Genomic DNA, 27,440 nt, shown 5'->3' with positions numbered 1-27,440 from the left:
TCTTCCAGGAAAGTCTTTGGGGCACTTCTAATGGGCAGTAGCCAGGAATGTTTGTGAAGTGGGGAGTGACTGATGGAGGGAGGAAGGGAAGATGGAAGGTTGTAGCATCTTGGACTGGACAAGAATCTGTGTCTGCATTTCAGGCTAGATAGCGCATAAAAACATCAATTTTGTGGATATTTTCAAATRAGAATGAGATAGTATCTCAGGCCAGAATTTTCTTAAAGGCCCAGTAATTATACAAGCGCATAAATAAGCAGATTTTCTTTTCTGTTTTAAATGATCAACAAGATCTTCCTTATAAGCTAAACTGCTTGGGTATCTAGGACTCCTACTATATAACAAATCTACAACCTTTATGTTCCAGGGGTTTAAGTCTTAGGAGAATGCCAGTAAACTACCTAAACAACTGGTATATGACTGATACTCAAAATGAATCTCTGCAAACAGAAAGAACCCCTTAATCTTTCCTGTTGAGTGCTTCAAAGCTTGATTTCTTTGCAGAATACAATTTGTCATTGGCAACTCGAAATTATGCCCTCTCTCTCCAAGAAAACTTCTAGTTGTCTTGTGCWTCTTAGCTTTCATTTTCACTGTTCAGTGATCAAATTGGAAAATATAAACAGCAGTGGACCCAGGTCAAAGTAAAGCAAAATCTCATGCACTCTTTGCAGCTTTCATGAAAGGTGATTACATGAAGGAAAAAAGGAATCCTAAGCAAGCTATTCCTTGTTTTCCTCCAGTTTTAAATACCGCAACTATTGTTTCATCTCAGGGCTAGCTGATGATCGTCAAGTCCCTCTCTTTTCTATGAATATAAGATCATTTCTCAATAAAGAGATCACTAGAGGCACGCAGCTTGATCAGAACAACTCCCCTAAAGTCACATGGCAGAAACATATCATTGAAGTAATAAGCCCCTGCTGATAAGGATATTTAGGAAGTTTTTAGGCATACTTCCTTGAGCTTTGTTCCTGCCCTAGATCCTGGTCTAGAAGAGACCAAAGTGAGCAAGTCTCTGAAATATGTTTCAGTGGAGCAGATGATGTATCAGAGCAGATGCTGGCCTTGTCTCTCCTTGAYGTTCCCCATTATCTATCTGTTAGCTAGTTAGCACAGTGCTGCTTTGCAACACAGCAAAGGCAGAAATTTCTGAAAAGTTAAATAACAGAACCCCGTGAAGATCAGCAGAGACATAGAATGTGTGAAAACTAAAATTTCAGAAAAAAATCACAGTATGAATGGATGGAAGCACTGGCAGTATTGTATCCTTACATTTTCATACATTGCAACATATGCTTTCATAACAACAGATCTTATCTACTGCCCCTCCCGCCCCCGTAAAAGCATGGGTGTATTACTCAAGACTTGATGAAGAGAAAAAAAAGTGATGTAATCTCTTTTCAGTCCTAGCATGCTACACCCTTTTGGCTAGGAGAGCTGATGATGCCCTTTTCTGGTTATAACTGCACGCGCAGTCACAAGGAGCCTGTCTCAACCCCTTGAGGAAATTATGGGAATATGTGGAAACATTCTCCCACTGCCTTTGCATTCCTTTTACCTTCTTAAACTCCTTAAAGCAACCTACATCCCTACATCATTGCCACTTGCTCATTCCAGATTTTTCAAAGAAGCATCAAATACACAGCCCTGCATGTCTAACTGTAGCAGGGATGAGAACCACAAGGTGGAAGAGAGGCTTCCCAGAGCCACAGAAACTCAACACACTTTTACAACCCACCTGAGCCAAACTGTGAACACTGTCACAAGAACAGGGTGGCTAGCTTGCCTTACTGAATAAGTGAAAAGAGGGACATAAGCTCTTATTTATATTCTTTGTGGGAATTATTACTATATGTTGCAACCAGGGAATAGTAGCTTACTGGATAATGCAGTCTGATGTATTTTGCCCCCCATAATTTCTCTCTAATTGAGGCTACACAGCAAAGGAAATGGGCATTCATCTAACATGCTAGTGTCTTGGTGTACAGACAAATAGAATAACTTCTAGTACAGAGTATTAAGGCAAAAAGGACAAGATGGTCTAAAAAAAGTTGCTTAAATGTCCTGCATAATAGAGTGTASTATGGTAAAATAGATTTTGTAACATCAACAAGGCTGTGATTTTTCTGTCATCAGCCTTGTCCAGTCAGGGCACAGAAAAGGAAGATTAAAAAAAATGAGCCCTGACTCTACTTGAACCTAAATAAATGAAATAAAATTAAGTGCATGATTACTGCTGCAGGAAGTCTTTCTCTTTTTAAATAAACACTACACAGGAATTTCAGCTTTCAGTTGAAAAAAAAAAATCTCAGTTTTCAACTGAAAACTTTATCCATCTAGATTAACCTTGCCTTATGTTATCTTGTTCCTTTTCCAGTGCAGCTCCTAGGCAAACTGAGACAATCAAAAATGTGGAAACAGGRAAAATACAAAATCATCTGAAAATTTGAAAATATAGACTTAAGGYTATGCCCAGATCTATCTTTACACCCTTTGAATGACGTCATAACCTACCAATTCCTCTTTCTCTTCCCCTCCCCTGCCTCTTACTTTACTCCTMTATTGAACTGAATTAGTCTACATTTTTCCTTCCAGTCCAAATATTTCTGACTTAGATTCATCCCATCTAACTTGAGGTCTCTAGCTGAAGTGCCCAAGTCAAGAGAAGGAGGTSCTTTAAACTGTAGCCAGCTCAATGAGACATACAATCTAAGTGATTCTGTTTTAGCTAGGCCATGGTTTGGGTAGAATTTGGACTTATTCTCTTGCTCATGATCCTGACACTGGACTTGGATTTACCATCACATGCACAAACCACAGAAAACTGCTGCTTCACTACTGGTGGTCACCATTGGAAGAGCAGTCCCACACACTATTACTACATATTATCTGTGCAAAGCAGCACAGATGTGCGTCACATWGGATATTTCAAATGATATATGTTATGCTCTCCTCCTTGCACAAACGGGTCAGAAGGGTTTAGACCCCAGGGAAAGCCTTGACTTTTCCAGGTAGGTAATCCCATATCATAGCATCACTAAGCTGTGCTCTCACCATCCAGCTCACGTGGTGGGAGTACCTGGAATAGTCTCAGCTCATTTCCATGACACAACTGTCACTTACAGGGGGAGACAGGAATTATCATTGCTACTAAAGGTGATATATTCATGTCATAGCTCTTGGCTTTCAAATATGAGTATTAAAGCCATAATTTCCTCCTTTCCCAATCTTCAGAGGTTGGTATTGTCCTGAAGGCAATATTGGAAAGAGACCCAAGACACAACCTAGCAACTCTCGTGTCTTAACAATGACAACAAAACTGCTGGAATTGCAAAAGCAAAGGGACAAAAGTAATTATGTTATATGGAAAGTGAAGTATGTTTCTTACTRGTGATACAAAAATCAGTAGAGAGACTTCATAAGCATTCAGAAGTTCTGTAGGCATCATACCAATGACTGTGGCAAGGGGAATACAGGGAAACCTGGAACCACACACACCCCTAAAGCAAATTATGAAGAGAAATTTGTKGCAAAAGACTCTCTTTCATGTACAGGATGGGAAGTCTGAATTTCAAGAGAAGATATTATTAGGCCTGTAACACAGGCTGTAATACAGGCTGTTACAGCCTGTAACAGCACAATCTTATTAGGCCTGTATCAATTCCCTGTGTAATGGAGCACATAAGACTTCACCCACACTGGTGTATACTCAGAGGCATGGTTTGGAGAAAGTTTGTAGAAATGCCTGCATCAGTTTAGGCAGCAGAACTATTTCTGCATCTTGCCTCACAAGGTCCGGATCCACCCAGCCTTCCCACCTGAAATATGTCAGCAGGTACAGACACGTCGCATTGAACAGCGGGTGTAAACATGTTGCAGAACACCACAGTTGATATTCCCAAGACGTCATCTCTGCAGCAGCATGGGCATGACATATGCTCCGTTCACTAAACCTCAGGGAAGAAGCTTCCTCTCTTTAAACACATTTTCTACATCAGTAATTATGAGAGTGCAATAGGCCTGAAGGAATCAGTCCCACATCATAGTGCTGCTGAACAAAATTTAAATAAACATATACAGATTATAGACATATTGATTGCTGCCTCCTCACCTTCTCTTTTGGAAGTGAACTTGTGCTTTCAGCTGTCATCACTGAGCTTTTTTCAACCAACCTCCACTGGGAATGTGTTGCACCCTGACCAAATCCTGGACCTCCTTGCACCGTGTGTGCCATCTATTCACTTCTTGAGGGAAAGGAGGGGGAAGCAAAGCAGGGTGATATAATTCATTCTGTCTATTATCAAGATTAAAAGGGAGGAACAGTATTTGGGAGCTGGACCGGTTTCTGGCGCAACCTGTGCCTGGTGCCTACTCGGTTACCCAATTGCCATGGCTCACCTGGAGGAATTGGATCCGTGTTTCGTTACAATGTCTTTGCTTTCAGGATCTTCTTCCTTCTATTTGCCCCCTAAGCAGATAGAAACAGAAGCAGGAAGTTAGCTGCTGCATTAGTCAAACTGAGCACAGCATTATTGCTTGCCAAAAATAATATAGCTTATTAACAGAGATTTTGCCATGCAATTGTGTTTGGAGAAGTACATTTTTATCAGTGGTACTGTACTCAGAATACATGCCAATTTACTTCACATCACCAGGCCTATAAATGCAGCTAGTTCTACAAGAAGGATATGAAGTTATTAATTAACTTAATGATTCTGTGATTGCAGTTCCCTATTGTAAAACAAGGCGACATTTCAGGTACTCAGTGACACAGAAGTCAAATAGACAAATGACCCTCATCTGTACCTTTGAAAAGGTGTAATGAGTTCATAGCTCTTAGAATGTTTTCTTACATGTTGATAAGGAAAAAGTAAGCATAATTATTATTTATTATGTTCCATATTTAGTTCCTTTACAATCCTAGTAGCCTGGCACAGAAAAAAATGATAACAACTTATTTATAATGGCTTAATCAAAATGTTTTAGGCACTAAGAAAATTAAGAATTGCAATGGCTCCTTTTAGAGAATTGTTATGTTAGAAATATCTTCATATGAGGGCAGGATGTGACCAGGTGTTGTCACCTGCACTCAGGAATTAAACAAGCACTTGCAAATTTTTCAGTTAAGCTCAGAWTTTTTTCTGCTCCCTATTCACCTGTAATTGGAGCTTCTTATTTTTCAAATAGAGCAGTTAAAGTTCTCTTACAAAAATATCTTAAGAAACTACTAGTTTAAACTGATACATTATTGATAAAAGGCCAATCAATTTGCGTTTGCTTGTTTCTGAATACATGATGGGACATCTTGTCTTTACTCACCCAATCCTGTCTTCCACCAGTGTCAGCTATTTCCTCCCTCCCTTTCTGTTCTCTTTTTTTTTTTTTCTCTCCACTCCCCACCTCTCCATGGCTAATTATCATCATTAAGGTAGGTTAAGGTGTATGTAATTTTCTGCATAGTTTAGCTCCAAGGTCCTTGGATGCAAAGAAATAAGAACTGCAACCACTGCAGCATATCAGAAGCATGAAGTGCATTGAGGGCATCATCTCAAAGCTAAACGTTCATGAAATTAATCAGACTACTAATTAATCACTACTGCAGAAGCCTATATTGCAACAGCAATGGAACATGTAGAGACATCAACCAGCAACTGGAATTTATTACGAGAAACAGCAATATAATAGCTATAGTTCCCATTAGGCAGCAATTATAATTAGTTGCATACCTATTGTGGAAAAAGGTTTAATTTGATAGATATGCTGCCAGGACCCCTTAAGATAAACTTTAAGCTGTTCTCAGCACAGTTTAGGCTTAGCTCTTTATTCCAAATGCCTGTRATTTACCACCTTGTGTATTAGGAACATGGGATGCAAGTTTGACTGGCCTCAAACAAGCATCACAAAAAGCATTAAAATTATGACAAAYAGTTGTGTATCTGCTCGCACAATCCCAGCAGAGCCTCCAACCATGCAGTCTTTTATGGATGTCATCAGCACCAGTTACCCCAAGAATTTAATCATTTGGTTACASAGACGGTTGTTCTAAGTCTGAGCTGATGTCTTATGACGATTGCTGTCCTGTGCAGCTAACCTTCATTTTTGGGGGGGGGAAAATTCAGTTCAAGCACAAGAGTTTACCTGATGCCAGTTAAATCCAACTTCAGCTTTTATGAATTACAGGCCAACGGAAGCAGCAAAGAAAAACTGTTTATAGGAGATTATTCAGAGTATCTAGATTTGAGAGTGTGTCTCAAGATAAGAGAAAGGACTTTATAGGAATGGATTATTGTGAGAGACTCTAAGCATAGATTTCCACACCATCAGTTGACACCGATTCTACTCCAAAGAACACCTTTCCTTCAGTGTCTGTTGACACCAGGTACTTCCRTGGTCCTGTGGGCTGCCTGGATGATTAACCTTGGGAAGAAAGGGATTGTGTCACTGTGGTTTTGTAAGTACTTAGCTTTACTTTACTTTGAAAGTCACTTTGGTTTTCTAAGTACTTGCTCCAGTATAGCATGAGGGATGCAAGTAGATATCATGCAAACATCACATCTTGCTTCTCCTAATTGCTCCTAATCCTTGACTAGACAGAGTCCTCAACCTATGCCCACAGGGTACTTTTGAAGATCCAAACAGAGTACTAGTGGTTTAATCTTACCCCTGGGCAGCCACAGGTTGCTTAAATACTGATTGCTTGTGCACTATAAATCTAAGGAGGCAGTGATATTAGAAGTGCTTTGCCATACGTTGACAGGCCCAGCACAGTCTTTCACATGCAGAAGAAGGCTTGATAGCAGCAAGGGTTATACCTGGATCTTGAAATACGACCTTCCAGATGACGACCTCCAAGGTTTCTGGAGCAGGAAGATGATGACAATTTAATTAAGTCAATTTGAAGCTAAAGGGATTAATATCAGGGCATAACGCAATTGCATTTCCTTCTGTAGGAGGCACYAGAAAGCTTCCCATCTGCAGGCCAAGGCAAAGGAATGAGGTCCATTAGCCTCTGCTGTTGGAGTGCCAACCACTGCAAGACTATCACAGAGACATCGTGAAGAGCAAGCAAAGCAAACGCAACACCCTCCGAGGCCATGACACCACATCCTCTCTCTTCATAGGCGGTCCCCAGATATCACCTGGTCTGGAGAGAGCTGAGAAAACTTCTGATACTTTGAATTTTATATTTGCTTGGTTGAAAACATTTTAAGTACTTTAGAATCTATATATGTTTTCAATACAGTTAGTATTTGTATGATTAAGAAAACCTATACCCTCTACTTAACCCTACTACTTGGATCTGAGTTTGACAATCTGATTTTATATATTTTTTTTTATATATATATATATATATATATATTTCTGGACCACATATATTTGTCCTGCACAGAAAGTAGGACCTCATTGTTGACAACCAAATCCCTGGTTTCCACATTATGTGAGAGACCATTTTAACAGGTAAATAAATTACCTTTTTGCGCCATATCAGTGATGAAAGCAATCACCCACTGCAGTCACRGAGTTGCTCCCAATGTGTTCCCCAGATGGTGGAGCTGCCAGCTCAGCCATGACCAAAGCCYGTGTCTCCTCAACCTTTTCCTGCTGATCTCCTCAACCAGATTTTGTCAGTTTTGGAAGCAGAAAGCCAAGCTCTGAAGAACAGTCCCAGTGGTCACAAGCCAACACTCTTAACACTTTATGCTAAGTGCCTGTGGACAGTTAAACCATACAGAGTTTTTAAAACAGTCCCCTTAGTTTCCACTGCAAGCTCAGGGCTTACGCAAAGCRATTAGCAGTGGGAAGAGTTCATGGCAACCCCATTACTCTCCTCTCTCCCCCCAAAAAAAGAAAAAATAATCAGTGGGCCACTCCTGCCTCTACTGAACTAGCCCACAATGCACATATTGAGCCTCCAGTCTGCCTTACAAATGCTAAGGGAAGTTTAATAAGGCAAGTTTCAGGAGAAACAGTCTCAGGTACTACTCTAGGCTGAGCTTCCTTGGTACCTCAAGAAGCTGAACAAATATGGAGAAAAAAGCCTTTTTTTTAAGGCTCCCAAGAATCAAGGTGTGTAGGCAGGTGTCTGCTGATCCTCTAGTTCACGAACAAGCCTGAAAGACAGAACTGCCATTAAGCTTGTTGGAAAAATGTGGTGTTAGACTCAAAAGAGAGGATGGGGAGAAACTGGGTCACACCAAGGGAAGGCAATAAGGTGTTGTGAAATTCAGAGCAAGCAATCTATGTGGCAACAAATTTCCTTACTGTACAACAAGTGGAATGACTGGTCTCAAAAGGTAGCTTTTGGCTAAAAGCCATGAATTTTGAGTCCTTTGTAGTCATAGCTTCCCAAGAGCCTGCTGTTATCAGTTACCCTCAAATAAAGTCAGTATTTCATCTTGTCTTTTCTCTCTTTTTTTCAAACTCCTTCGTATTTTCAGCAGACTGCAGCTGGCTCTGGATCCAAAGCCTGGATCCAAGGATAGAGGTCTCTGCAGAATAGCAGCCCATAACCATTTCCTGAGCCATTCCTTATAGTTCAGATGTCCTTATTAATCTGTACACTATATATAATCTATACCTACCCTCTGTCAAACACTACCAAATTCTGAGCTGAGGACAATTTGGGGTCTTTTACAGGCAGAACAGTGGTTTGACTGAACAGCTCCAGTTGCACAGTTACATGGGTAATTAAATTAGAAGAAGTAATTGTTACAATTGCACAGCTGTTTTACACTTCAGAAATACTCAAGACAAATTCTAATAACAGTAACTCAGGGAAAAAAAACCTTACTTTCATTAACATTACATTTCTTCACATGACTTTTTGATGTTAAGCACACAGGACTATTAGAAGTACTAGCACTTGGATTACAACAACCTTGGTTGTTGGTATAAAGCTGGTCTCAATGCAGGCAAAACTATCCATGTCCTAGCTGAACAGTGCTGGTGGACATGGAGAGAGCATAGAGTGCCTGCTGAAGTCCTCAAAGAGATGGGAAAAGCAGTCTATGAGCAGAGCTGTTCTAACCTCAGCAGCAGACAGGGATTCTAAGCAAGAGCTTTATTCAGCTCCAGGATAAACAGCGTGGCAGTACCACAAGGGGGCAAGCCGAGATTATTTATTTCCTAGAGTTTTTCCCTGAGAAAGGACATGTCTACGATATTCAAAACCACTCTGGAGAGCATTTGATTGCTCCCATAAGCATTCGTGTTGCAAATAAATTCATATTGTGGAAATCATGGTAACAGCTGCTAGAATATATAGAATAGATAATAGAATAGAGAAAGATGCCATTCATGGTGCATGCAACAATTTTGGGTGGGTTTAGCTGCTGGGCTATGCTCCCYACTTTTCAACCCATTCCCTCCCAAGTTGCAGGAAAATAAGAGTTCTGATCCCCAAGCAAAACTCTCACTGAGCAACAAAAGGTGCAAAATGTGCTGAGCCAGAAGACTAAGTACAGAGTACTTYAGGCCATCACTCAAAGGCAGGAACCAATGGCTGCTTAATGTAAAGACCATAACTACTCTTGATATAGGTAGAGCAAACTGTATCTGTCAGGAATCAAGGGTGATTTATTAGCAATAAGAGTAAAGCTCTTTATATGCAGTAAGCCTCTGCATCTGAAACACAGCCAAGTTAAATGCTGTGGCACTCTCAATAAATCATGCTTCCTGATCTTATTTTTGATGCTCTCTATACTTTCCCCCACAACTTTTCAGCATATGAGTCAACTGCAAACTTACTGAGTCAACTGCAAACTTACTTCTCTAAAGGGTAAAAGCCAGAAACAATAGTTTTCTCCAGAGCTGGATCTAGTCAAACACTTCTTTCAAAAGACTGCAAACAAAAAGGGCAGATTTGTCTTCAGGTCATGAAGGGAAATTCTGACTCCTCAACTGAAGTAAAATGCATCCAGGCTCTGAGGCATGCATTCCAAAATAGTGTAACCTCACACTGGAAACTAAGCCACCACATTGTCTAAATACTTCAGATTTATTGTTTGGGGTTTTTTTTGTTTTTGTTCTTTTGAGACTTCAAGTATTAATGTAATATCTTAGCATATGTGGCATGCAATGGATTTAATTTTCACTGTTATGTACTTGCCACTGGAGGGAGCACATTTCCACAGCTAACTTGGCACTCAATCCAGAGGTTTTGGAAACGGCAGGCTCTGCTCCCAGTTTAAGATCACAATGGTGCTAAAAGTAGCAAACAGCAGCCCAAAGAATGACTTCAGCTTGCCTTGAGGTTGTAGGGCAGAGGGAGCTAATAGGGAATTAGGGAAATAGAAAGATGCACTTTCCAGTAAATACGAGGTGCAATTACAAACTTTTCCTGGCAGTTCTTCCTTGCAGCAACTCATTAAGACAGGATTTAAAGTATTCTGGGCTCGGAGCTGCACTGATCTGGTGCCAGTTCCTCAGTTAGCAACAGATGCATGTATTTTTCTCACCAACTTTGTACCATAATGATATGTTGCGAGAGGATGCTGAAATACAAAGAAAGAAGCCCTGCATGGCAGGATGAAACATGAGACAAAGATAATGCCAAGAGAGAAGGGACCAAGCCCGCTTCTCTGACTAGTGCAAACAGTTATCTTCAGAGCCCTCCTACCCATTTCTAACTTGACATTTGCACCACTCCTTTCTAAGACTCAAATATTTCCCCTTCATATTGAGGCACATATCTCTACCACAATTTGCTTTCACAAAAGATCCAGTAATGCAGGTCAAGCTTAGTCCCTCTCTCCATCACACTCATCTTATAGACAGATGATTCAACTCAGTTGTACTCAAGCCATTACAGGCAGAGGTTGAGACTTCTCTTCCTACAACAGGGATAGTCTTTGCATCACCTCCCAGAAGGAATGGAAAGATCCACAAAAAAGATCGTAGAAATATCTATTATTGCTGTTGTAGAGCTACAAACACTTCCAAACTTTTTTTTTTTTTTTTTTTTTTTTTTTTTTGGCTCTTTCCCTGTAGAACTCTTGCCTTAAAACTCTGCAGTATTAGCAAACTAAAGTCTGTAATCTGCAAACAGAAACATGCAGGAGTCTCCTGGCTCAACTCAACCATGTGCAGCACTGGTTTAACAGAACTATTCACCCTCTAAAGCCAGAACATCAGACTGTTTAACAAAAGTGACCCCTGTAGGTCACGCAATCCTTCCTTGTCCCTCCAGTAACCCTACTATTGGGAATCACATGTAGAGCTCTTGCTTGTGTAGAGACAAGAACAATTAAACTGTTTTTAGCAGGACATCCCTTGGTTCTGGCAGCTGATCAATCAAGATCAGCCATAACATGCTGGAGGAGAACAAACAGTATAAACAAAGCAACAATACCTCAATCTTGTTTCTCAAATCTGGAATCACATTTAAAAAATGACTTATCAAGACAGTGTTTTTTCCAGAATCTTCCACTCAAGAGTTAACTTTTGGAAGATCCATGCCAAGGTAACATGCACTTCAGTCTACACTGGAGAAGAAAGGCTGGAATAGGAGGGAAACAGATCTGGCTGGGCAAGAGCAGAAAGCAAAGGAGGTAACGAGATCCCTGAGGCTGACCAAGAAAGGCTGTGGCAACATAGGCCTAAGGATCACAGCTGAAGAAAACCACTCAAGGAGAACCCCGATATGAAAGAAAACCACCCTGGGACATCACAGAGTTGAGCCAGGGTTTCTCCYTCCAATTGCAACAAGAAAAATGAGTGGAAAAGAGATGCTTGAGCTGGATAAAGAGGACAACATGAAAGGCCTGCAGCAGATGCTGATCAAGGCCTGAAGGCCCTTCCAGGAGGCTTGGACAGGACCAAGGCTTTTGTACAGCCTGCTGGAAGAGCCACCTTCTCAAAACTGTTGCCATTTTTCTGTTATTCTTGCCCCAAATTTGAAAAGCTCGCAAGTCATTAGCTTGATTCTCTTCTGCTGTGCTGCACATATGACACCAGCTATATTTCCTAACACAAGTTAAGAAATACCATTGATTTTTCAGAAAGGCCTGCTCACACAGAAGCACCCTGACCTCCTAAGTTTAGGATCTTCCATATTTCACCAGTATTTATATCAAAGCAACTTAYAGTGAGAAGAAAAGCTGCCAAAATTTCAGGAGTAGCACAACTCAAGGTAGTAGCCCAGAGGTAAATCCATTCACACAACTATTATTACCAAGAGATGAAGATGGCAAGATAACTTAAACAGCTTGTATTTATGACTACAATTAAACTACCTAGAGATAGTTAGATTTTGAACTGGTAAATGCAGCAAGGATGCAAATTAACACATCATACAGAGAAAGGCAACAAACTCAGAAGCACCTTGCTACCATTTACTGTTTTCTTGTAGGGTTATTTCTCAGTAATATCAGCTTGTAACTAAGAACARTAGCAGTTGGCCATAGTTGCATATGAGCTTATGTGTAAAAGAAGATCAATCTCTTTGAAATGTTGTTAAAAACATAAGCACTCAAGATGGTTGACAAAGGAAAACCCAATGAGTCTGTAGTCTTGGAAAACCACAACAAAGTCATAACCACAGCTAAAGCTGAGCTGATCAGRAGGCTCAGGGTGTTATTAACCCCCAGCCCTACAGATAATAGGAGTGTAAATAGTGCCAGATTCTCAGCTACAACAGCCACATCAGCTCAAATCTAACCAATAGCGAGSAGCAGATATTTCTAGATCCTGGAGACTTGATTGTCATTCCTGAGCTTGTGACATTACAAAGTACTGATACTTGGAGAATAATTAAAATACGTTTGCCAACCATAAACATATAGCACCTGAAATTATTGGCAAGACCAAAACATGTATTGGAACACTGTATAGAAGTGTTATGAGTTAAAAAAGAGCAAATACTCACTGCTAATAAAACTCATTTTTGTAATGTAAGGTTATTAACATAGTATAATGCTAGGAAAGCAGCACTGCACAGTGAGACTTAAGCAGATATAAAGCCAGGCTTGTTTTAAGTAAGGCACAAATCTCTGCTTCCACTGTGCAGTGTTGCAGCATCACATTGTGCTATGTTTAATATCCTAAGCTGACAGAGTTACAGAGCAAGAAAGTGAAAATCCACTCATCCTACAACATGACCAAAGTTGAAGCATGGTTGAAGTTGGTCTACAGTTGGTCTTTTGCTCATCATGAGCAAAAATTTTTATACCTGCCCRCCCCAACATCTGAGATACAGACTTCAGTTATCTCAAATACATTTTTGCCTCCTTAGTCCATTTTTACTTGAAAAAAAATGCTGATGACTAAAAAAGTAGGGATATAATTTGAGGCCATGCAAGGCAAGGAAAGCAAAAATTAAAAAAAATAAAAATAAAGTAGTGAAATGGTTGATGGTAGAAGATAACTGAAGAGGAAATTACTGCCATGAAGAGGTAGAAGGCCCTAAAGAATAAAAACAGTGTCAACAGATAAGAGTGCAGCAAGACTGGGCATCTGCCCATGCAAGTGATGCAGTGATTGACATTTCCTAATCTAATGACTGCCAAGCCAGCCAACTCTTTGGGGTTGATGAGAGATGCTGCTTTGTGCCTAGCAGTAATTAAATTTCATCTGCAATGAAGGCTTACAAGCTATAGGTATGCCTAGAAAATTTAGGCTTCACATAAAAGACAAGGATCTTAATGTTGGACTTGAAGGCTTCCACTCCATCTCTCATCCTCCTTTTAACCTCAAATCCAATCCTACTTGGAAGCTTTTCATCATCCCTTTTATTTTATAACTCTGAATAAATGGAGGACACAATTAGCTCATAAGAACATGACTTCTGCAGGTTTAAACCTGCCAGATAAGGCCCTGGCAGCAAACAGGGAGGACAACCCATGTTGTTGCAAAACCACCACATCCACCTTGCATTGAGAAAGCTGAGGAACATTACACATATAAGAATTTAGTTTTCCCTGCAATCCAGCATGACGCTGTAAACTATTTTCCTCTTGATTGCAGACATAGTAGCTTTTTATATAAGTGATATAATGAGTACATAAAAAATATATTATTTTGTAATCTACCCAGGTGGAAAATGAAAAAAGGAATATATCAAACTGCTATGCAAAAAAACCTGTAGATACACAACTTTCTTCCTGTGTGGCTGAGCAGAAGCAGACCCAAGAAGCAGGTATGGAACATGACTTCATGGCTGTCATTTCACATCTCCCTGGAGAGGAAGGCCCTATTGCCCAGAGTGGGTTTTCTGCTCTTGTATAAGGGTCATGATGAAAATAAGTGTTCAAAGCGGGGAGGGCTACAGAGAGGGACAAAAACCTTTCAGGATGGATCTAGCATCGGCTACCAAAAAATAATATAACAACTTTTCTTGCATTGTCTAGCAAAAAAAAAAAAAAAAAGAAAAAAAAACCTTTCAGTTGGGATGAAACCCTGAAGGAAACCTATTGCCATTTTTAACACAGATTTCCATTTGCAGCAATAGCCATGTTCATAAAATGGAAGGGAATGGAAACAAAAAGGCCTGAAATGGGACTGACCCTCCAGAGCTCCAAAAAATGAGCCAGCCTTTCCACCCTTTTCATTTAATTACCTGCAATAGTGCAACACCATTTCACCTCAGTGGCTGTCAGAACACCATGGGTTCTGACTGACGGTGAATTAARAAATAAAGGAGCAAAAAATACCCCAAGAATCTCTTTCATTTTCCCACACCCACACAGCTCAAAACTTAACTTGTAGGATTAAGAAGCTTGCATCATCCTCCTATGCACTGGATGAGGTGTGAGTGCTGCAATATCAAAYGTGGAGCACATGTCCCACAGCTGACATGGAAAGCTGTTAAACGAGCACTTTTATGGGAGCTACACAGCAGGCTGGCTTTGCTCATCCCTGTGCACAGCTACTGCAGAACTGCATTTCTGATTCAGCAAGTGAGAGCTCCCCAGGGGTGTGTGGAAAGCCCAGGGAGGCCCTGATGGAATAGCGAGATAGGACAGTTTGAACCTGGTTGATGCCACTTACACAGAAAAAAAAAACCAGGGATAAGGCAGGGAATTTTGGGTTGAAATCACTGCTTTTATGGCACAGCTTGCTTGTTCTTCGGTAAGCACTTACTGTGCTGTGGGGCTAAAAGTATGTATACTCTGAACGCACAGGCAGAAAGAATCACAAACAGATTTTTTTTTTCATATATACTACTATATTTGCACTTTTAAGGTATGTGTGGGAGGAGTGTAGCTCTAGTTCCCACTTAAATTTTAAAAGGTTCAAACAAATCCTCTCAGCTCCAGGAAGAACTGCAACCKGGAAAATCTGTTTCTATTTTAACAAGCTAAAGAGGCTGTGTCACAAGTGCAAGAGGAGCATAAGCAGGTCAGACTTTGGCATTCCAGCCATATTCTGGAATTCTGAAGAGCCCTGGTAGGCCAACAGGAATGAGAAGAGTAATTCCTGAGAATTACCCTTTAAACCACCATTAGCCACAGCTTTAGGCCCAAGAGCTGTCATCATTTTTGTTCCCACATTGGATATATCGCTGTGCATCCAAGCCCAGAGTTGAAAATAGACATTATCGTTAATCCCTTTTGAATGTGGTTTTACATCCTTCTTCAGGCATCTGCTTTTGGAGGAACAGTGGTCTGATCTAACATGGACTCTAGTCTCCTACTTTAATGTGCCTAATTAGAATGTAAGAATCCAATTTATAAAGATATTTCACATCTAAATAGTAGGATTGACTGATTAATTTCTTTTAAGATATAACTCTAGATTCTGACCTCTGTACTGACCCAAAGACTCATATGTGCATTCTTAGGACATATATTACCTCTAAGCCTAAGAAAATTGTAAAGCATATATTCAATGCTTTGAAAATCTAAATACCTAGCAGCATATATTAACTATGGAAAGAGCTCTTCTAGCCAGACCTTTCAYTGCAAGAAATTGAAGGAGTTACTCAAGATCAGTGTAACAAACCAACCAGTATGATATGCCATATATTATGTAATAGAGAGAAATAAGTCACTTAAAAAGAGCACTGCTATCATTGCATTTTAATGTAAGGTGTTTCAAATGCGTCCTTCTTTCTTACAAAGCAATCAGGGTCCAATATGAATGCTGGTCTCCCCAACCACATAGACAAACACAGATAGGCTATGTAACCTATCTCCCCACCTGTGCCAGGTGGTAGATACACAGGTAGCAAACCCATCTGAGCAAGCTTTAGTCATACACCAAGTGTTCTGCAGCCACCACACTGCTCACAATGAGTCAGAGGGAAGATTATGGTCACATACACCTGTGTGTGACAAGTCTTGCAGAGCATAAAAGCTTTATCTGCATAATTAGCTTGCTCTTACTCAATGTTCTGCGAGTAGAAAACTGCAGGCCTCAGCAAACCATTTTTGGCATATGAACTGTGCTACAGCAATAAATAATCATGAACTGCCCAACAGTTCTAAAAATACATATTTAACTCAAGCAGGCTAAAGCCATTCACCCAGCTGGGTGCATAGAGAATGAGTCCAAGAGCTCCTCAGGTATTATCACATGAGGAACAAAGTCCTGCCCCAGCTTTTCCTTACGCGAGGACTTGCACAGGCTCCTTTCTGCGCACTTGCCCAATTTCACACTTTTTGTAAGACAGGTATCTTTGATGCCACTGCTCTCCTACCAATTCTGATAACAAGGAAGCAACATGAGTTTATAGGTGGCAGAGCATACAGTCAACAGTAGTCACACAAGGGTGGCTTCCACAGCAAAGCAGGCTTAGAAGACAAATCTAAGATTAATCCACATTTGAGTCTGATTCTGGAGGTTCATGTTGAGTATCTTGCGTATTACATGCAGTGAACAAAACCAGATTGAAAACAACAGTAGCTTACAAATCTTTCCCTTATTTTTCTGTCTTTAAGTAGTCTGATTCTCTCCTAACTCATTTTACATGAGTTAAACAACAGAACATCAGAACAACTTCAACAGAGACAACCTTGAATCAATAAGCTTGATTGATTGCCATACAGAGATGGCTTGACTGTTTATGTCTCCAACTGAACATATTAATATTTCAACATAGCACTTGCACAACCTCAAATATGAATAAAGAACAAACTACATAATTTGAACAATTACTACTTGATCTATGAGAAACCATCAAGTGTTTCCAGTAAGTTGCAAGGCAACAGGATCAAATCTCTTCTCATTCAGTGTTTTCCTTAATGATCTAGAAAGAAGCATTTCCACTCTGCTGACAAAATATACCAATCACAGCAGCACTAATTGACTGGAAAATATATTTAAAGTTAAGGCATTCAGCAGAGAGATTTAGATATGCATGGTATCTCAAAAGCTTTTACTTTCACATATATGTATTTTCAAATGTTAAATGATATTTTTAAAAAGGAGAAATACAAGTTCTATCAACAGGGGAAAGGATTATATCTTGCAGAACAGTGACTTCGAGAAATAGGTGCTGTGCACAGGCAATCCACAGAGGTTAATGAAAGTACACAGGGAAACACTTCTCAGTGTCTAAATGGAAGCAGTAGGAACTCATTAGGACATTTAGCATGTAGATCTGTTCTGCTGATTGGGATTCAGCCCAAGTCTAAAAATAATTAACTAACCACTTCTTCCTTGTTGAAAATCGCCTAATGATTTATTATCRGGTTGCCCAGTTTTGCCCTTTGGGTAACCATGCTGTCACAGTAAATTATCTTTCGTATTTCTACATTATTACTATTATTTTATTGTTGATGGAACTCTGAAAGCTTATGTATTTCCATGACCTCATCCTCTCCATCATCCTACCTTTTTTTTTCCCCTCTCTCTCTCCTCCAGAGAAGAAGTTCTGGGGTCGGAAAAGCAGGGGTTAGACTTTATACTGGCCCAGGTACAGCTGTAAGTTATTATTCTATTTGTTTCATTCATTAAGACAGATCATTTGCTGATTATTTGTCCTTGTCAAGTGGGGTATTGCAAGCTGAGTGCATCCTGCTCTGAATTCCAGAGAGGTGCCTATGTGACTGAACTCTCAAAATGCAAGTGTTGACTACTTCACCTCTACCACAGCAATATTTGTTTTCTTTGACATGCAAAAACCCAGTAGCAAAAGTAGAATTTAATTTGCAAAAGTCAGATAATTCATTTACTCTTTATTGCCATTTGCATAGTTAAAATCTTCGCTTTTACCCTTCAGCACTTACCATCTGCGCTTACAGATCTTGAAGTGAGCATATCTGACTATCTTTAGTTTGCATATATTAAGTATAGAGATTACACTACTCTCCCAGCAGCACACTGGGTACAACCCCATGCACAGTAGCACTGCCAGTCCCAAATGACAGCCTAGATTGCACAATAAATCATGCCAATGTGCAGTCAACACACCGACCTCTTCACCACGTATCTGTACTACCACACACAGACTCAACAACCCACTAAGGAGCCCACCATTCCTTGCTCTTTAGGATGCTGCAAAGTTGGCACCTTCATCACCAAGCAGGTTGTTCAGAAGGAAGGAAGGAGAGTTGGCTTCAGCAGAGTGAAACTTGTAGCTGCAACTCTAGCAGCACTGCGTAAGAGGAAATTCCTAACACAGGACCAATTGTTTCCCAATGTTTTCTTTGAAACAGCATCAAAAATACTTTACTTTATGCTGCACAAGCTTCTGAGTTCTTTCCATAAATCTGTTTCCCATTGAGAATCTGTCCTGCACTTCTGCATATAGTTAWCCCTCCTCTAACATTCAGGTCACATTTTGTCTTATTCTAGTGATGAATGCAGAGAGGGCACAGGAGAGACACTAGCCTCATTTTAAATTATTTCCTCTGTCTTGGAGCTGTCTTGGCTCCATCATGTGTGCACAGGGCAAGTGCCTTGATATAATCACCCCAGAAAGAACAGCAGGAGAAGAAGTTTGAACAACTAGTTTGGCCCCAGCTTACCATTTTCTGGTACCTTGAGGAGCCTGGAGAAAAACATGTTTGTTGTYGTTCTTGGGAGAGAGGAGAGAAGAAAAAAACCACCACTACAAATACCAGAAGAGTTTTGTCAGCCTTTAATTCTTTGTTACTCTGCGGTACGACATCCATGAAAAGGGAAAGTGTCACCATCAAGTCCATAGGCGGGCAAGAGTTGGGGAATATGGCTTTGATATGGTATGGAGAGAATATGGTAGGGAGAGAATTATTGAATGTCTGCAACCACACTGCCTTAACCACCACTCTGTGCTACGAGAAAAGCAGGGCAGGAGGTCTTCCAGCTCAATTTTAGGAAGAAAAGGAACATACAAACTCCCAAAACATACAATTCATGCCTATGGCATCAGTCCTTTCCAGGGACCCRGCAAACAGGAATAACTGACCCACTCCACCCCTGGTGGGAGATAAGATGAAAATTGCTCAGACAGAGGCAGTTCTGTACATGCACAGAAACATAACTCATCATTTGGAGAGCTTTAGAATAACAGCTAAACACACCTACTGAGCCAGGTTTAGGCAACACCTGAAAAAAGGATGTTTTAGATGCTCAATTGCAACGTGGCCASCAGTGTGACTTCTGGGTAGAGAGCCTCTGGTTTTGGTTGAGGCCCCATAATAGATGTTTACTAAATATACATTGTAATGTGACATCAAATAACTAAAAATAAACCAAATTGATTGGAGGACAATTAACTTATGGACTCTTCAGTAAGCTCAAAGACTAATAATATTTCCCAGGGGAAACAAATGAGTGAACAAATCCCATACGGGAATCATTTCACCCTTTGGTGGGAAGAGAGAATGTAGGCGCAGTCCTGCCACACAGAGCAATATGTCAGTAGAAAGAGGAGTTGTTCTTCCCATTCCTAAATTCCCTCAGTCATTTTCTATTCAAATGACCTTATTCAATTACCTCCCTAGATCTAGGGCCTGAGCGACCAGCAAAAGCTACAAYGCATATTTAGGAGAGGGAAGGTAACCATTTATACCACCCTTCATAATTAAATAAGCTTTGCTTAGCTAAGCTTAGCTTTTTCCCCCAAAGCTTGCCACTCCTTTTTGTTCTGTGCACTATATTCACTGTAGCTTCATTRACATTATTTAACTGTACAAACAAGTCAACAGCCTTGACTTTTGGAGATCTTGAAGAGAAGAAAGCTTGGAGCCTGACTCATCACAAGCAGATAGATGTTCACCAGCTGAAGGCAAGAAAGAGGTTGATGGGAAAACATTTGGGAAAGAACATTAATAATATTTTTTTAAAAGTCAAGRAAGTCTGAGGAACAAGAAGAAAGGAAAACACAAGACTTGCATACTAAGAGAAATACAGTACCATAGAAGAGAGGACAGAGAACAGACTTATGACATGCTTCCTTCTCTTAGTCATMTCACTTTCTAATTCACTTACTGTCAAATACAGCAAATACTCAGGCCACTTCTCAGGAAACCCCTTAGTCCTGTTGCTGTCCAGCTAAAGCACTTCCAGTCCAGACAGCCAATAGCACTGAGAAAGCAGCAAGAAACTCCTCCCTACCACTACTTACTTACTTACTTACTTACTTACTTACTTACTTACTTACTTACTTACTTCCTTCCTTCCTTCCTTCCTTCCTTCCTTCCTTCCTTCCTTCCTTCCTTCCTTCCTCCCTCCCTCCCTTCCTTCCTTCCTTCCTCTCTCTAGCTACTTACTGCAACCTGGCCATAGTCTTTTATAATCCTGTTGATGAGCTGAAGAGAAATCTCAGGTGTGGGTAGTTTGGGCATCATTCCACTTTGCCTTTCCCAGCCTTGTGGTGGGAAGAAGCTCCCTTCTGATAGGATGGGCTGATTAGCTGTGAATGTAAAACGACAGGAAAGGTGGGTATAAAGGCAGAGGAACTTTGGAAATGTAAATACAATGGAGTACATAAGCTAAATAATATCYAGTTGACATATATTTCAACTGGAATTAAGCACTGAATTTAGCTCTGAGCAGCCAGACATAGGATTGTTGCATAATAAAAGCTGCCTTATTCTCTAGTATGCTTTGTTTAAATGAGAAGAAACTGATCTTAACAATTAACAGCGATTTTGCCAGATTTCTTTTGCTGTGCCTTTCTTACATAATTGTGGATATCATCATTACAACTCTCCTTGGTTTTAGAAACACAGAACTATTCTAGGTATTAGTTAGATGGAATTTTCAAATTGCATTCAGAGCATATTGTGCATCACCACTTTTTAATCAAATCACCCTCAGTGATATCTGACAGTTGATGTTTATTATTAGGAAATCACTTGAACAATATAGTGTCAATAGTATCAGCACATAGACACATAAATTAAAAGCAAGGAGAAAAAATGGAGATATTCTTCAAAAACCAAAGAGAAATAAAGTCCAAACTTCTGCTTCTGCCAAGATAGTTAACTTACAGAGCTGATATTATTTGCTGCCTAGAAGAAGACTTCTGGTCCATATAAAATTGCTCATGGATAACGTGCAGCTGGTTCAATTTGTCCAGAGTGACACTTGTCATCTTCTCCTCCATGTGGTTTGTCCACTTTTGTGGGGGGCCCAGAGTTCTGGATGTGAATAGCACAGGAGGAGAACTACTTTTCTTCCATGTGGCCTTCACTCTTACGAACAAATTTTCTTATTTATTTAGCATAACAGCCTACCACCACAGTTTTGGGTCAATCCAGTGAAAACAATATAATGCAGCTCTCATCAATATGGCGCAGCCTTCTCAGAATGGACTATGTCAGCAGTAGGCCCTATTAGGAAATGTTATCACTGAATCATCATTCACTTGCAAAAATCAGCAAGTTTAATCAGAAGTCATAAATTCTTTCTAAAAGAGGTATTTGTCTTTCAATCTAGAAATCATAAAGAGGTGCTTTAGAGCAGAAATACAGTGTTCTTGGGAGTGCTGCTTTGCTTTCAACTAAGTGCTAAGCTGTCCTGAAGATGAAGTAGGAGTTCACAAGACACTCAGGCATTTTTTGCAAGTGTTGCCCTAAGGCTTTAATGTTAAATAACTTCTTGTTTACCTTACATCAAAATTACACATCACACACCTGGAACTATGTCTCATTACAGAAGCAGCATTTCATGTATCTTACATGCTCTTTTTTCACTCACAAGAACCTAACCAAGTAGTGGCTTCACAAGTTTTAAAGAGGTTTCCTTTGGTAAAGATTTCTCTAAATAAAACCTCTCCGTGAGCTCTGGCCTCCCACTCAAAAGTATAATATCAGAAAAATTGAGAGATGCATTGTAGGAGAAAAAGTCAGACAGCACACTCACCACTCAACTAAAAATATTTTATATATAAATTATACATTCTATACAACTTTTTGGACTGCCTTCAATACAGCTATTATAGGTGTAAATTGTAGTATCTGGTTATGCGGCTCCCTGTGCAATCCACGGACATGCCAGTTATAACACCTAAGTAAGTAGTTAGAGCAAGTGGTGTAGGTGTAGCCATTAGTGATGCCGTCATACTCAAGATCTTCTTGTTCTTTGCATGGTTATTTAATCCATTCTAAAATATGCCTTAAAAATCCATACACAGGCCCTCAATGCACTCTGAATTTCTGCGGTTTGCTTTGCTGTGTTCTGTATTCACTGATCCACTGAGTCAAAACCTCTAAAAAATTCCTTTTAAACTGCTTGCAGAGGGTAAGAGCCAGTCCAGTTTCAGCCCCCGATCAAGCCAATGCAAAGCTACTTGTCCCACTTTTAAAGGTCCCATTCATCATGTCTCCACAGCTCTAAATGTTGAGCTTGAAAGCAATAAAAACAGAGATTCACAGTTCAGAACAAGGAAAAAATTGCGTCTTTAGCCCACTTTCTCCCCATTCTTCCTGAAATTTGCCCAGCTCCCCAGTCTCTTCACCAGAGGACACAACCACTCTCTTGCTCTGTGCTGACCCTTTGCAGAAGTCATCTGGTGAAGAGGGGCTCTCAAGAGCGGCCGGTTTCTATCCATGCAGATAGGCTTCCAGCCAGTGTTCCCCGGAATCCTTCAGGGAGCTGCAAGAACAGAGTTAAAAAGAATACTTATGGAGAGACAATATCCACCTTCAGGAGAGGCAGAGATGGTTAGTAGGTTAGATGTAAAAATAATAGTTTAGAGCAGGGACAGTATACCTGTCGGAGCAAAGAAGTTGACTTGGAATGGGAATGAATAAGGGGAAAAAATCATTAAAGACATCTCATAGACAGCRAAGTCTGTCTATGGAGAATGAGTTGCAGGGATCATATCTTGTCCTCTCTTTTCATAGCAAAAAAGTGTGCAAGAAAATCCTCTTAAAAAAATCTAAATAAAGGTAGTCTCTTCCTGGATGTTGATTTSAAACAGCTATTTATGTGCATGTCCCTCCCTTGCAAGCCATTCCAGTGTAAAAGCACCCTGTTGGCTCATACTCACTTTAAAATATCCATGAAGGCTGTGAGTAGAGTCTTGCTTTTATACTCAATGCCGTGCTTCTCGCAAAGGGCTTTCACCAGAGGAGCTGCTTTACAGTAGTTGTGTCGAGGCATTGTGGGGAAAAGGCTGCAAGATTGAATAGAGGGAAGTTGGAAGGTTTGGAAGAGAGTTGGAAGATTTGGGTTGCCCCTATTCAGAATATGTCACTCCCCTCCCCATAGTTTCAGAATGAGACCAAAAGGTCTCCTGATGAGTTTCATCTTTTGCAAGACTACCAGGGCTTTCTCACTTATAAGTGCCCCATATTTTTCCACGCTCTTCTCCCCATAACCATACTCACTGGTGCTCAATTTGGAAGTTCAGGTGCCCAGTGAACCAGTCATTGAACATGGATTGGTTCACATTACACGTTGCATGAACCTAGGAAGACAAAAAAAAAGTTGTTTTCTTTTTTTCTGGAAACTTGGATAACTGAAATTCAGCATTTCACCTCCACCTTTCTGTAGCTGAACAGGCAATTTAGGACCAGGGATTATAGCCATAACTGGAAGCATTAAACAAAATCTAGATTGAACTGAAGCTATCTTATCTGCAGTAAAATTGTGAACAGCTGTACAGAAAAAAAAAAATCAAGGTATCCAGTCCTCATTTGCTTCTCCTTTACAAGGCTAAAAAAAAAATTGAATATGCTTCATATGTATTCATAATATGAAAAAAGAATGTGTCAAAAACTATTTAAAAAAGTGTCAAAAACTTTCAGAGAAAGAATACTTTTTATTAAAAAAATTAAATGTTTTCTGACTAAAAGCTTAGAAGGTATCAGCTACTAAAGAAGTACATGTCCACTTGGTGACTGGCAAGAACAAATCTTGCTAACACAGCTGTAAAGCTCAAAGAATAATGTTTACTTTGTCCTATAATTCAGAAGAGGAGACCCGTAACTCCCAGAGTAAAGAGGATTTTCACCTGTGTAGATACCCAGTCTTCATTCTTATCATAGTCAATGTCCATTGGAATGTGGTTCATCTGCGAGACCCAAATAAACCAGGTACTCTCTAGGTACCTGGGCATATAAACACAGAGACACGCTCATCATATCTCCAATCCCATCCAAACTCATCACTCCCACAGTATCTGTTTAAGTTACTAAGGCCCCAAGAAGCATTTTTGCCCAGTCTCCTGTTAGTCTCATCTTATGTAACAGCACTTCTACATCACCCAGGATTTTCTCTTCCATTTCTTTGCATTTTAGCTTTTGGAGTATCTTTCTAGCATCACTGAGTTTGTAGTAACAGATGTCTCTTAGTAGCCCCCCAGAAGTGACCACATTTCTTCTCAGCTATTTCCTTCTAAGAAAATTGTAATTTCATTTATTTGCATTTATCCCCTTTGAAGTTGAATACTGTACACCAAAAGCAATTGTRGGGCCTCCGGGTGTGCTGCGCATTACCTGGACAGCCAGTAGTACACCATGAAATTGTTAAATCCCATTAAAGGAATATACATGAGGGAGACTCGGATGTTGAAAAACGTAATCAAGAAGAGATCCTGAAAAAAAAGAAAGAAAAAAAAAAGATGATAAAAAGACTCCTAGATTCACCTCAGGTGAGGGGGAAGCACACAGTGGCTATATTTTTGGTAAAATTCAAAATATTGCAAGCAACACTTACCAACCACTTYTTCTTCTTGATTGTGAAGTAGAATATAGACAACTGGAAGAAGGGAATAAGTGCAGCTGGGGCCAATACTGAAGGAAAGAATGAGAACAGAGAGATATTTGTAGTTTCACTGCATCATAGTCTTATTGAATAGCAGGAGAAAAAAAAAAACAAAATAAAACAAACAAAACCAGTCCTGCTGAAAGGTTCCTCATCACAACAGAAGAGGAAGAGAAAAATTGTTCTTCCCTTCACACCACCTTCCATCTACACTAGGTTTCATATGTGCCCCTAACTAGTTCCTCTTCTCATCTCAGCCCCTTCCTTTCTTCATTTCTTCCCCATCTTTTTCTTCCTGGCACCTGTTCAACCTCTGTCTAGTCTCTAATGTCAYGTAATCCCAAGAGACACACACGGGGCAATTCCTCCTCTGGTGAAACTTCCTTAATGCTGCTGTGACATCCATGGGAACCTCTTGAAAAGCATCATCTTGGGGAGGAGGTGGAGATGCAGTAGTCATTATTGGCCGGGGTCCCCACAGCCCTGTGAGGAAGGGGGGATACTCACTGCTGAAATACCTATGCTGATAATTGTAAGGCATGAACTTCTTCTTCTTTTTCCCAAGCTGAAAAATAAAAGGACATCATAATGTTCCAGCTGGTGAACAGAGCCCCTTCATAAGGTGTTTCTTGCTCCCTCTCTTATCCTTCTGAAATCCACTGAGCCACTCAAATCCWCTTTGTCCATATACAGGATATCTGATTCCTCTCTGGTAAAATGCAGGAAGAGATAAGAACTAATTTCCTGCACCCTCAGCTCTATCCAACCCCGTCCAACACAGAGACAGYCATTCAACCTTAGCTGCTGTGTGCTCATGCTAATGTATAGCAGTTCAGAAGATTTCCAGCTGAAACCTTCCCAAATACAGCTAATAGTTTCCTATGAATCAGAATTGCTATGGAAAGAGACGGCAAAAGAAAGCCTCATCTATCCTAGCAGTGCCTGAAATCACAGTGATTCAGAAGGCTGTGCACATGGTTTTTATTTTTATGAAAAACAAAAAAAAGGGCACTTAAATAAATTCACTAAGCTTGTGTTTTGCACCTAGCAACTATATTGCTCCTGAAGAATTTAGCTACCAAAGAGCTCCCACCACCAAAAGGACTCAGGAAACACCTGACTCACTATCTACATTATCACTGATGATATTTAACACTAGTGCAAGTGGACTGACTCATTCTCTAAAGGCCTTTGAGGTGCTTACCATGGTATTCTATCAACACAGGGAGTGTAGGTGCTTATTTTAAGACTTTGCTTCTCTGGCCTTGCTGACAGTGCATCATCTTAGTGATGTCTGAGCTAGGTGCTTAAGTCATCTTGAAATGCCTTGAAATGGCCCTCAACGTAATGTCTCCAACTTGGGCTCTACTTATTGGACCATGACATGGAAGACTTTTCACAGAGTGAAAAGTTGGTCCATGAGACCCTCAGATCTTAGTGCACTCTGGAAAACAGAGCGAGTTTATGCAGGGAGGACAGATTATTACATTCCACTCTGCAACTTTCTGGTTTTAAAATCTTCTACTCCAGCATCTCTCTCTGCTTCTCCAGACATGCCCATACTCACCTCCATGGAGAGTGTCTTCCCCAAGCTGAAGAGGAGAGGGTGCATGTTGAGGTCGGGGTCTTTGCGGAAGCAGTTGGGCTTGGCGTGGTGCTGGTTGTGCAGGTGATTCCACCAACACGCAGGTAACCCCTGCGGGACCAACCAAAGATCAAGGATTCAAGCTAGAAACATGACAATATCTCTATTTATCCATATATTAACAACAGCTACACTATCCTGTCCTCRCAGATGATGCTGACCGAAACTACTGACGCTCCCATTCATTGCGCTGTCTGGATTATTCCCGGAGAATATTCCCACAACATGGCAATTACCTTCATAACATTTATCACAACCATCTGCATTAATCGATTCCATTTAGGCTTTCTGAAGACAGAGCAGTGTCCTAAATCATGCTGGAACCAGCTCATCTGGGCCTGGAAAACAAGAGGATCACTGAGAAAACAGAGTCACCGCAGTTATTTTTATTTTCCCCTGGGAGCCTCTGAACTTTCACAGTGTGAGAAGGTTCTCCCTTTTGATTCAGAGACAAAAACATCACGTGCTGCTCTGCTGACAGCTTCCCCTCAGGTCACTGTCCAGTAAAACTGCTCAGTGCCAGCTATTGCTTTCATTACAGCAGCAATAGGGTAAGCAGCAAAAGCATCAGTTACATCTAATTTGAGCGCAGAGTTCTGTTGCTTTCACTGGCAAATACATCATTTCTAAGTTACCAGGTAGGAAATGCAAGATTTTCCAAATATAGAGTTTCACTGCATTTCATATTCCTATAGAAATAAATAAAAAAAAAAAA

At 40.3% G+C, this 27,440-nt stretch overlaps 1 protein-coding gene across 1 annotated transcript in view; it reads right to left on the bottom strand.

The window, feature by feature from the left end:
* Window positions 1-21,527: 21,527 nt before the first annotated feature.
* The window catches only part of LOC112948043 (fatty acid desaturase 1-like), a 9,526-nt gene continuing 3,613 nt past the window's right edge, over window positions 21,528-27,440 (bottom strand). The window contains exons 4-12 of the mRNA XM_026040244.1: window positions 26,962-27,063; window positions 26,648-26,776; window positions 25,588-25,645; window positions 25,033-25,109; window positions 24,813-24,910; window positions 24,329-24,425; window positions 23,703-23,782; window positions 23,363-23,488; window positions 21,528-22,965 (exon numbers count right to left, since the gene is read on the bottom strand). Coding sequence (XP_025896029.1) covers window positions 22,914-22,965; window positions 23,363-23,488; window positions 23,703-23,782; window positions 24,329-24,425; window positions 24,813-24,910; window positions 25,033-25,109; window positions 25,588-25,645; window positions 26,648-26,776; window positions 26,962-27,063 — 819 coding nt within the window. The 3' untranslated portion in view covers window positions 21,528-22,913. The remainder of the gene's footprint in view (window positions 22,966-23,362; window positions 23,489-23,702; window positions 23,783-24,328; window positions 24,426-24,812; window positions 24,911-25,032; window positions 25,110-25,587; window positions 25,646-26,647; window positions 26,777-26,961; window positions 27,064-27,440) is intronic.

This window comes from Nothoprocta perdicaria, unplaced genomic scaffold (genome assembly GCF_003342845.1).
Source record: "Nothoprocta perdicaria isolate Ctin4 unplaced genomic scaffold, notPer1 scaffold_251, whole genome shotgun sequence".
Classification (NCBI taxonomy): Eukaryota; Metazoa; Chordata; class Aves; order Tinamiformes; family Tinamidae; genus Nothoprocta; species Nothoprocta perdicaria.
Note: the sequence above shows the minus strand (reverse complement) of the source record. Positions and strands in the feature narration are given on the sequence as shown.